This window comes from Pleurodeles waltl, chromosome 7, assembly GCF_031143425.1.
Source record: "Pleurodeles waltl isolate 20211129_DDA chromosome 7, aPleWal1.hap1.20221129, whole genome shotgun sequence".
NCBI lineage: Eukaryota > Metazoa > Chordata > Amphibia > Caudata > Salamandridae > Pleurodeles > Pleurodeles waltl.
The window spans coordinates 291,476,671-291,488,771 of record NC_090446.1 but is presented as its reverse complement, the minus strand read 5'-3'; the positions used below and the strand labels follow the sequence as shown (position 1 = coordinate 291,488,771).

At 47.7% G+C, this 12,101-nt stretch overlaps 1 protein-coding gene across 1 annotated transcript in view; it reads right to left on the bottom strand.

Annotated features, from left to right (window-relative positions):
* Positions 1-12,101, bottom strand: part of BPIFB2 (BPI fold containing family B member 2) — a 163,388-nt gene that overhangs the window by 55,314 nt on the left and 95,973 nt on the right. The window contains exon 9 of the mRNA XM_069243679.1: positions 994-1,182. Within this exon, the coding sequence (XP_069099780.1) occupies positions 994-1,182 (189 nt within the window). The remainder of the gene's footprint in view (positions 1-993; positions 1,183-12,101) is intronic.

The following is a 12,101-nucleotide window of genomic DNA, read 5'->3' as shown; positions in this document are numbered from 1 at the left end:
TTATCACTTAAACGAACTTGCAGGATTCAAAATCGGGAGGTGAAAATTCCAGTGGGGAAACTGCAAGATGTGGTTCCCCGTGCGGTTTTTCCATTGATATTTACAAGCAACTTGGACTGAGGATATTCATACTTTGGCCACAGAGACAACCCTGAGCAACCCTAGGTGGCCAGTAATGGCGATACATTCCAAAAGGACAGCTCCTAACCACTCGGTGTGTTGTGGAGGTGAAGACAGTGCTTTTAGAGAGGCATTTTAGTCAATACGAAAAACCTATAGGACCAACTGACTTAGTCAGGACCATCCAAAAATATGCAAGTACCTAAGGGAGTGAAGACCTGATTCACAAAGTTGAATTTAAACATTTACGTAAGTTAACTCTTTTCCGTTAGTCACAAAACTGCAATTTAACAATAACTGTATGACTGCGAAGTCTGCATTTGGGAAGGAGAACTCCGCACATACAAAGATAGGCCTATCTCTGCGGAATTGACAACCCAGAGGGTCACTCGCAAAGGACTAAGGCCCATATTTATACTTTTTTAGCGCCGCATTTGCGTCATTTTTTGACGCAAAAATGGCGCAAACTTGCGAAATACAATTGTATTTTGTAAGTTTGCGCCGTTTTTGCATCAAAAAGTCGCGCGAATGCGGCGCTAAAAAGGTATAAATATGGGCCTAAATGACTTCCATTATCTTCTACTACAATTTCACAGAATTCCTGTCTATATCATTCAGAACATGGAAATTAAAATCACATAGGGTCTGATTACAACTTTGTAGGAAGATGTTGATCTGCCCCAAATGTGACGGATATACCACCAGCCGTATTACGAGTCCATTATATCCTATGTAATTCGTAATACAGCTGGTGGTATATCCGTCACATTTGGGACGGATTAACACCTCCTCCAAAGTTGTAATCAGGCCCATAATGTCCTTCAAATAAAGTATTTCACTTTGGCGTGGACCTACTAATATCCTGTCTCTCACCGTTTGACGTGAAACCTCCATGCTGAATATGCCAGTGCTATGCATAGCTGCAAAGAAATTGCTGAAATAATCGGCAGAGAATCCCATGTTGACCATGGCATCACTGGATCCTGCATTTGGTGGTAATTCGAGGGTCTGAGAGACCACTTTGAAGTGTTCATAGGTCTCACCTTTCACTTGATAATCCACCTGAAAAAAAAGTTTATATTTTGAGAGTACGATTGGAGACACAGAAACTTTTGACAAACACACGTAAATTAAACTCTAAAAAAAATATGTACTTAACATATTCTTGTTCCTCCATTATGCATGGTTTGAAATTGATACAAATCAGCTACATTTTATCATCTATGAAATTGATACTGATATCAAATAGATTTATAAATAGTAAATAACTACTTAAGGTACACTGAAAAACATTGAAAAGTATGTAAATTTTTTTCTTTCCAAACCAGAGAAAATCTTGACAGCCTTCAGTAACTACACTTTTTTTGGAAGAAAATTAGCAGTTTGTGGAAAATTGTGTTAATAGTTGATCCATTTTTGTTTGCTGAAGCAGGCAGAGTCAACTGCATCACAATGAGTGAGTGAGTGAGTGAGTCAGTGCTTAATTTGTGCTTGTTGTGTCTAGTGCGGAGCACAAGCACTTATTTTTTAGGGCCGGCACTTAATTTTCTGCCTCAGGCATTTATTGCGAGCAAAAGACACATTTGGGAAAGACAGAGGAAGAGAAAAACAAAAAAACGTCACAGAGGGAGAGAGCAGAAAGCTGCAGGAGTGTGCTACAGGGGCAGGGAGTGGCTATACATGGAGTAAAGAGGCCTGAGATGGCTTCAGAATTATGCTGCCTCAGTATTCCGTGTTCGCAAATTTAATTGCAGCAGCCGCATATTTAACAGGAGGGTTTTGGGCACAGCACATTTTTATTTACAAATTAAGCTGTGACATTGTGAGGGACTCCAAGTCCCAGGAGAGCTTGAGGAGGCCAGGGGGTGGGACCAGTCACTTGCCCAGGCGCTACAAAGCGCCGTCGCCCCCCGCATCGCAGGATACTGTACCGGACATTGTAAGGGACTCCAAGTCACAGGAGAGCTTGAGGAGGCCAGGGGGCCCGGCCAGTCACTTGCCCCAGCGCTACAAAGCGCAGTTGGCCCCCGCATCACGGGACACTCGTGGGCTTTACCTGGGCCAAGGGTGGGCCCTTCCACGCCCGTCGTAGCCCGAAGGAGGCCAGACAGGACCACCCCCCTAACAACAAATACAGGCGATAACGGGATCCTGAAGAGAGGATCAGGACTTAAAAGTGAGATTGTCATTTATACAATATATGATTTAATTTCATGGATAAGGTTGATTTCTAGAGAAGGCTTTCTACTTAGACTGTGTATTTACAAATGGAGTAACTGGGGGATGGGTTTTGTGTAAAAATACTTGTGGGGTTTGGCTACTTGGTATACCATCCTGTATATGTTTTGTTTACTGACCCGTACAAAGGGAAAGTTTTTAGCTTCATATAGACGTCATATTTTCCCCTGGAAAGGTTTAACCTTAGTCATTACAATCATGGGAAAAAGGAAGCACTCAATTCTGAATCTTCCCCCAAATGTAAAAGATAGTACCTCTGTATTAAAATACATATCAAGAGCGATGGGGGTGATAGATAAGCAAATCTCCAATGTTGAAGAAAAAATGCTGACCTCGGGCGATTGTATTACACTCCCGGTTAGGAACTCAGAGACACAGGCTGATTATAATAATATCGAGAGGTTCAAGAAAGTTAAAACAATAAAAATGGGTGTATTCAAAACATCTCTGACACAATTGCTGTCTTGGATGTTTCTCCACCATCACCTAAGCGCCCAAGGAAACCTTCGATAGGGAAGGTAGATAATCCTTCTAACAACAATTTAAAGAAAGAGTTAGTAAATATGCCTGGAAGACAGTCCCAAAAAAAAGTAACTCAGAGGAAAACTTCAAATAAATCAGCTGATACAACCCTAAACCTCCTCGCTAACATCTATGAATCAATAAACGCCTTGAAATGATTGGTCTGGGCCTGATTGGACTCTCTTTCAGAACATTTAAGAGCGGTAGAGGGTAACCTAGAGGTAGGTTTAGTACTTATGAAGTCTCTACAGCCCGTGGATCTACACCCCCCTAGAAAGCCTCCCAGTATACTACCTTCAACTTCAAACTTTATGAGTAACTCACAACCCGCAACTCAAACCAGAAAAGCTCCTATTGCACCACACTTGACCCCAAACTTTATGACTAGTTCACAATTCCCAACAACCGCAGCAACGACTAGACAATCACATGTAAAGATTTTGAATAGCGCACTGTTTGTAGACAGGATAACTCGGTTTATTACAACTTCCACCGGGGAGGAACACAGAAGAAGGAGAACACCAGAGCCCTCTTATATACCAGGCGATTTTTTACATCTCCCCCCGGAGGCGACACCGTATGTAGTGGTCCTGGCTAATGTTCCCTCCCGGCTAACCAGTATCGGGAAACATGGACGGCTTTGAGAAATAAGTCCCTCAATTGGATAGGATCGCGCCAGGATCCCAGAATGGTGGGGCCCCTTTTTGACAACATAAAAATGGTCAGGAGAATTAAATGGATAGGCATAAGCTGCAAATTACTGGATGGAGACTGCGTGGTCCTTTTTTTTAAATCCCCAGGACTAGTAGAGAGAGTTATTTGCGAACTTGGAGTAAGGCATGTTACTCACCATGGCATCTCCTTGTTACCTTTGGGCTATTTTTACCAAAGCCTTGTGGGGCAAAACCCCTACAACACCAGACCAACCCACCCTACAGATGTATTGAGTGCTGATTCTATTCTCTCCATGTAATAGATTTCAAACTTTCTCAACACTAGAAGATTTAGATTGACTTAGTAGGGAGAAGATAGCGTTACCCATCGAGATGGCATGAGAAAAGAACACAGAAGGGGTCATATAAAGCAGAGAGATCCACCTATGTCATCAACCTTCACAGCATAAAGTGACATAGTCCCGCCGATTATAAACAACATACAAGGACAGAAACAACAGAACTTGGAAATAGTTGTACTTTACTGGAATGTGGCATGTTTATGCAATACGCTTAATAACGAGGAATGGATGAACTTTATCGAAGACTTCCCCTTTCTATGTTTTCAGGAAACTTGGCTCTTAAATCCTATTCACATAAATGGATACAAAACATACAACACACCAGCAGTACCCTCAGGACACGGTTGTCCAAAGGGGGGTTTCTGTAGATACATCTTAAATAAGTTTCCCTTAACAGATTCAAACATTCAAATCTCTAATGCCTACTACCAAGTGATTGTGACCTATCCAGATCAGAAGACCCAATTAGTCGTCATTAATTTTTTATAACAATGCACCTACGAGTGAGGTCTCATCATCTTACCACAACTGGGAGAGGAACTAGAGAGAATTTGCATAACATCCAGGAGAGAAAGCCTTATCTTCTGGGGCGGTGATTTCAATGTCCATCTCTGCAAGGAATCTTCTGAGAAGGTATGTGGACTGCATAAGGAAGATACTGCCCAGAGGGTTCACTTTTCACATACCATTCAAGGTGATGCCATGAATATACTGGTGCATAAATTTAACCTGTCTTTTATAAACCAAATTTACTTCGATAACCTGCCGTTTAAGCCAGCTTTTAACGGCAGGGGTGCAGATACAGTGGTAGATTACATTTTAATGTCCACTCATTTCGCACACTATCTCTCCAAATATCTACTTCACGATATTGCAATAAGTGAACACTTCCCGCAGAGTTTAAAGATCTCACTAACATCCTCTACCCTGCACCAGCAGAATAATACTGTTCTGGTAAATGATATTGAACTAGCCTTGCTTAACAGGTATTCTCTACGATGATCCCAAATAGAGCCAAAGGACTTTCTGAAGCAGCTAATTTGTGAACACACACAAGATTTTGCGGACTGCCTCAGCGATGATATAGATACATCAAAATGCCTAAGTGCCTTCTCCTCGATAACGTGAGGTGTGAAACAAGCTCTTACTAATAAAAGGGGAAAGTCGGTGCGGAGGGGAAAAACGGGCTGGTTTGACTCTGACTGTACTAAAGCACATAAGAGATTAAAAGAAGCGTTAAGTGCTCCAACAAGATGCTTGATTGAGATACGTACCCGGAGGGAGGAATATAAGACAACCATTAAGAAAAGGAAAATCACCCTGAAAGAGAATACCTGGGAATCCCTCCATAAAGCTAGTCTTATGAAAGATAACACCCTTTTCTGGAAAATAATAAATACTCCCATGTCAGGGTCTAGATAAGATCCCAGAATGGAAATTTCTATAGCGGAGGGGGATTGGATCTGTCACTTCTCTAACGAGTTACACCACCCAAAAGAATCCTTGTATGATCATAACACCCCAGTTCAGCCTGGAGGAAGTAGTAGAAGCAATCAACGCAAGCAAAGCTGGAAAAGCCCCGGGCCCTTATGGAGTCCCCGTAGACCTATATAAGGCAGACTTACACTTATGGGGCCCTCTGTTGACTCAGTTACTGAGGGCTTGCTGCACGCAAGGACCCTTGTCATCATAGCTAGATTCTATCATTGTCCCCATATATAAAAAAGGTGACCGTCCCAACCCAGCCTGTTATAGACCCATCTCACTACTCGATACATTAGCTAAAATAGCTGGGAGAATCATCCTGAATAGATTACAAGGCTGGGCCGAGGAAAATAACCTCTTATCTGAATTACAGTATGGTTTTCGCAAAGGAATAGGCATCATGGAACAGGGTTTAAAATTAAGTATTATAATTGGAAAATACACAAAGATTAGGGAAGGCAATTTGTACTTGGCCTTCATAGACCTGTCTTCAGCGTGCAGTACATGAGAAACTGGGAAATCCTAAATGGCATAGGGGTAGAACCGACAATAAGTCAATTAATTCAATTTATACGGGAACTGTATTCAGGGACTAGAGTGAGGGTGAGATATGGGATAAGAGGGGACTGTACTAGGCCTTTTGGTATTCACAGAGCAATACGTCAAGGCTGTGTATTAGCTCAATTCTTATTCTCAATATACATAAACAAGCTGGAACTAGAATTAATAATTAAATGCAAGGATCTCCCCCAAATAGGCCATTGCTTGATTCTGGTCTTACTCTATGCAGACAATGCTGTTCTCATGGCCCGGACCCCCATAGCCCTTCAGTGAGTTTTAACAACTTGCATAACATACATGGCAGACTTGGGCCTTACTGTCAAATGCTCTAAAACCTTCATAATGAAATGTGGTAGGAAATAAATTAAGACTCATGATATTGTTATGCAAGGCGGAAAGATTGACATTACTTCAACATTTTCCTACCTGGGTATAATGCTTGATAAACAAGGTTCCTGGGCTCAGTGTGTAAAAATCAAGAAATTACAAACTACAAAGACAACAACAGCCTTGAAGCTATTTTCCAAGAAGCTAGGGACGATCACTCCGCAGAACATATTAAAAGTCTATAGAGCTAAATGTATCCCGACTGCCGGTTATGGAGGAGGTGCATGGGGATATGCCAACAGCAACCCAATCCAAACAGTGAAAATTATTTTTTGAGATACTTACTACTGGCTCCAAACGGCACTTCTTCATTCGTTAGTCATGCAGAACTAGGGGTCCTCTTCCTAGTGAATCTAATAAAGATACAGCCTATATTGCTATGGCAGAAAATGTATACCTCAGGACACACTGGCCTAAATAGGGCAGTTTTACGGGATTGCATGGCATCAGACTTTTCTTTAAGAGTCCCATGGCTGAGGAACATTATGACCTTTTTGAAAATATGGGCCATAAAGAATACTATGTAAACCCAGAAATATTGGAGACATTAAGCAGGAAAGATCTGAGGTCCCTGTCTTTGAAGTTCCTAGAAGACATGAGGTAGACAGCAGAGGCAAAAAAACATAGGGGGTGATTCTGACCTCGGCGGTAAAATGCCCTTACTGCCGGTCATAAGACCACCATCACACCGCCGCGGCCGCGGTCAACCGCCACGGTCATTCTGACCCACAACGGCCAAACCTCCAAAAATCCGTCCTCCACTGCAGCCCGCCACATCGGCGGGCAGCGATAAACTGGAGATGACCAAACCTCCACCGTCACGCCAACAGAAATACGCCCATGCCATTACGACCCACGAATCCACACGGTGGTCATTCAAACGCGGTATTCCATTGGCGGTACACACCGCCGCGGTCAGAATACACACACATCACCAAAACACAGCCACATTGGACAATTTGAAATACACACACCTGATACACATACACACACCACTCCCACACAATCAACCAACTATAAAACACACACCCACATCACCCACAAACCCCTGCGACCAGAATTACTGAGAGAAGGAGAGAGAGACACAGCAGACAATCCATAGCAAGAGACACTGAGGCACACTACACCATCACACACACCACATAGTAGCACAAAGGACCACACACCAACATACTCATCATCACATACACCACCCCACACCTCACCCACACCACCCCATGGCACCCCAAAGGCACCCACGCTTTTCGGACCAAGAACTCCGGGTCATGGTGGAGGAAATCCTAAGAGTGGAACCCCAGCTCTTCGGCTCGCAGGTGCAGCACACCAGTATAGCCAGGAAGGCGGAGCTATGGCAGCGGATCGTGGACAGGGTCAACGCGGTGGGACAGCATCCCAGGAATAGGGAGGACATCCGCAAAAGATGGAACGACCTACGGGGGAAGGTCCGATCGATGGTCTCCAGGCACAACATCGCGGTCCAGAAGACTGGCGGCGGACCCCCACCCACCCCTCCCGAATTTACATCGTGGGAGCAAGAGGTCTTGACCATCCTGCATCCTCAGGGCCTCGCTGGAGTAGCCGGAGCAATGGACTCTGGTAAGTCCCATCTCAACTACTATATCCCCCCCACCCCACCAGCATGCCAACCCACACCCCCACCCTCACCCCCAACCCCCCAGCACATATCCTCCCTGACAATGTCTCACCAGCACAACCCACCCATCCCAACACCAACTCCTGCATGCCAACACAAATCATGGGCACCCATCACCTATGCATGACCACCGCACTAACCCCTCCCCCCCACTAAATACCCTCACAACACCTCCCTCAAGGGAATGCCTGCACTGGGGAACAAGGGCACCCATAACACGCACGCTATTGCACACACAGAAACAATAACCAAACTCTCTTACCCCATGCAGGACCCGAACGACAACACACCAGCCAGGAGGGTCCAGAAGTGTCCATCCCACCACCGGAACAGGCCCACACTGAGGATAGCAGCTCTGTCGACAGTGAACCTGATGACCAGCCCGGACCATCGGGGACCTCTGGGCAGTCGGTTCCCCTCAGGCAGCTACAGGCCACACCAGACCCGACCCCCTCTGCCGACACCAGCACAGCTCCCACCCAGCGGGCCCATGCCTCTGTCTCTAGGACAGCTCAATCAGCGGTGTGTCCGCCACTACAGGGCACCCAGGCTAACCCAACACCCCAACAACAACAGGGACCTGGGGGCAGTGGGAGCGGGCACACCGGCCAGGGGACAGAGGCCGGGGGAAACCGGGCAGCTCGGAGGGCTGCTGTGCGACAGGGGGGGGAGGAGAGGCCCAGGGAACCCACTCTCCAAGAGGCCCTCACCACCCTCATGGGGGCATACCACCACTCCCAAGAAACGATGGCGACGGTACTGGCCAGGTTCACTGAGATCCAGGCACAGCAGGAAGAACACTACATGGGGTTCAGGGAGGAGCTGCGAATCATCGGGACCGCAATGGGGACCATCGTCCTGGCCCTCCACAGGATAGAGGACGCGTTGCGGGACCATGGTGCACCACACAGGGCCCCTGTCACTAGGCCGGACCAGGAACAGCCTACCACCTCTGCCGGCGCTAGTGGACAGGAGGTCCCAACACCTCGACAGCCCCCCAGAACCCCACCTCCTGCTGAAGAACAACCACCCCGTAAGAGGAGCCTGAGACCAAAGAAAAAGACAGAGTAGGATGTCAAGACCCCCGCCAGCAGGACATACCCCCTGAACTCTTCCCACTGTCCCACATTGCCACCCTGTCCAACCATGAACTGCCTATGCTCCATCCTTCCCCAGGCAAAAGAACAATGCACCTGTGAGACTGAGAACTGGACTCTGCCATGGATATTCCTCCACCCCCACCCATCACCCTTAGAATCACATGTACCGATATCTAGCACTGTAAATAAATCACATTTTGCACAATAATCTGTTTTGAGTCATGCTGTCTTATTAACAAATGTATTACATATTACTGTTCAATTTCTGTTCTGTCAATTAGTCATGACAACATACCAATGTCAATACGCTGTATTTCATGGGCGAACCAAGCAGAAGTCAGGTACTGAGTCAGACAGCACTGAGAAGGGAAGGGAAAGGCAAAAATTACTGAAAAACATCTGTGGGGAACTACAGAAAGTACAGATGCAGGAGGCTAGAAGCAATTGGGAAATGGCGTGGGTGATTCTTACCTGGGTGTCACTGGAAATACTGTTGTATCACTCTATCCCTATTGTCTGTGTCGTCCTCTGAGTCTTCCTCCTCTTCACTCTCCACAGGCTCCACGGCTTCTACAACACCACCATCTGGACCATCCTCCTGCAGGAAAGGCACCTGGCGTCGCAAAGCCAGGTTGTGAAGCATACAGCAGGCCACGATGATATGGCACACCTTCTTTGGTGAGTACATTAGGGATCCACCAGTCATATGCAGGCACCTAAACCTGGCCTTCAGGAGTCCAAAGGTTCGCTCAATCACCCTCCTAGTACGCCCATGGGCCTCATTGTAGCGTTCCTCTGCCCTTGTCCGGGGATTCCTTACTGGGGTCAGTAGCCACGGCAGGTTGGGGTAACCAGAGTCACCTATTAGCCACACACGTTGTCTCTGTAGCTGCTCCATCACATAGGGGATGCTGCTATTTCGCATCACATACGCGTCATGCACTGACCCTGGGAACTTGGCATTTACATGGGAGATGTACTGGTCAGCCAAACAGACCACCTGGACATTCATCGAATGATAATTTTTTCTGTTTCGGAACACCTGCTCATCGTCTTTTGGGGGTACCAAAGCCACATGGGTCCCATCAATGGCACCAATGATGTTGGGGATGTGTCCAAGGGCATAGAAATCACCCTTCACTGTAGGCAAGTCACCCTCCTCGGGGAAAATGATGTAGCTCCGCATGAGTTTCATCAGGGCAGACAACACTCTGCTCAAAATCTTAGAAAACATAGGCTGAGACATTCCAGATGACATGGCCACTGTGGTCTGGAATGACCCACTGGCCAAAAAATGGAGGACTGACAAAACCTGCACCAGAGGGGGAATCCCTGTGGGTTGGCGGATGGGGGACATCAGGGCTGGCTCCAGCTGGGCACACAGTTCATGGATAGTGGCACGGTCAAGTCTGTATCGAAGTATTATATGGCGTTCTTCCATTGTCGACAGGTCCACCAGCGGTCGGTACACGCGAGGATTCCTCCTTCTCATCGCAAGTCCCAGCGGACGGTGCCTAGGAAGGACAACATGGAGCACAGAGTCAGCCAAAACACAGGTACGTACAGACAGCTTGCACAGTTAAAGAATGGCAATGGGTTGAAAGGCGTGTATGTGTGGCAATGCAAGGCCTAGGCCTGTGTGTCGCAGTCAAAATTAAGCCATGTGGGCCCTTGAAATGGCGGCTGCCTGACCTGTGAAGTGGGACAATGGGATGTGAGGTCAATGCGCTGGCGGGGCACACCGTGGCGGTAGGCGGTCGCAGACCGCGGCGCAAAGCCGCATTGGTTAACATTGAAGCCTATGGGTTTCAGGAGCCAATAACGAAGTGCGCCGGCGGTCGCGGTACGCACCGCCGCGGTACGCACCGCCGCGGACGTGACCGCCATTTTCTATCTGCTTAATCACTCGAGACCTGATCATCCACAGGAGAGGACCTATACTGCAAGTGCTGCTGTGACCTCGGTCTGGAAGATACAATGGCTGCTGCGACTGGGGAAAGGGCCCCTGCCTTCACGTCTGAAGAGTTGGACAAGCTCGTGGATGGGGTCCTCCCCCAGTATGCGCTACTCTACGGTCCTCCAGACCAACAAGTGAGTACCCCGGGTGCTAATGGAATGGGCTATGCCTGTGTGGATTGGGGTGGATGTAAGTTGGTGGGGTGGGGGGCGAATGAGGAGTGCAACGCCCGACAGATGAGAGCATGTGCCATATGGCAAAGTGGGTGGGGGGGGGCCAATTACATCTAACATGCAGGTCATTGATGAGTTCCTCCTTTCCACCCTGTACATGTCTAATAGGTCAGCGCCCATCAGAAGATCGACATTTGGCGTGCCATCGCCAAGGAAGTCCGGACCTTGGGGGTCCACAACAGACGGGGCACCCACTGCCGCAAGAGGTGGGAGGACATCCGCCGCGGAACAAGGAAGACCGCAGAAACACTGCTGGGGATGGCCTCCCAACCTAGGAGGGGTGCCAGTCGCACCATGACCCCCCTGATGTCCCGGATCCTGGCGGTGGCCTACCCTGAATTGGATGGGCGCTTTAAGACATCACAGCAGACACAAGGGGGTGAGTATCAGCACATTCTCCTTTCTTTCTGCGCAGTGGAGGCGTCTGGGTGGGGGAGGAGGGCTGTGGGTGACATTAGGCCAGGGCGCTTTCTGTAGTGTAGTCCTCTCCCTTAGGCATGGCCCTGTGCCCCCGGCCCCCACCTCGGTAGGGTGACAAGAACAGCCATTGAAGGTCCAGCATCTCCCATGTGCGCGTTTGACGTCTCTTGGCCTGTTGTCTTAGTCAGTAGTACTGAGTAGTGTCCCACGAATGCACGGCTTAGTGCATTAGGCACCTGTGTCTGTCCTCTCCGCCAACGGTGTTGACATTGCATGCACTCAACCTGGTCTTCTTTTTTCTCCCCCCACCCCTTCTCTTCATCTTCTTGTGCATGTGTGCATTAGCATCATCAGGCGGAGGAGATATGGCATCGGAGCACGAGGGAGCTGCAGGACACAAGGCCCCGGT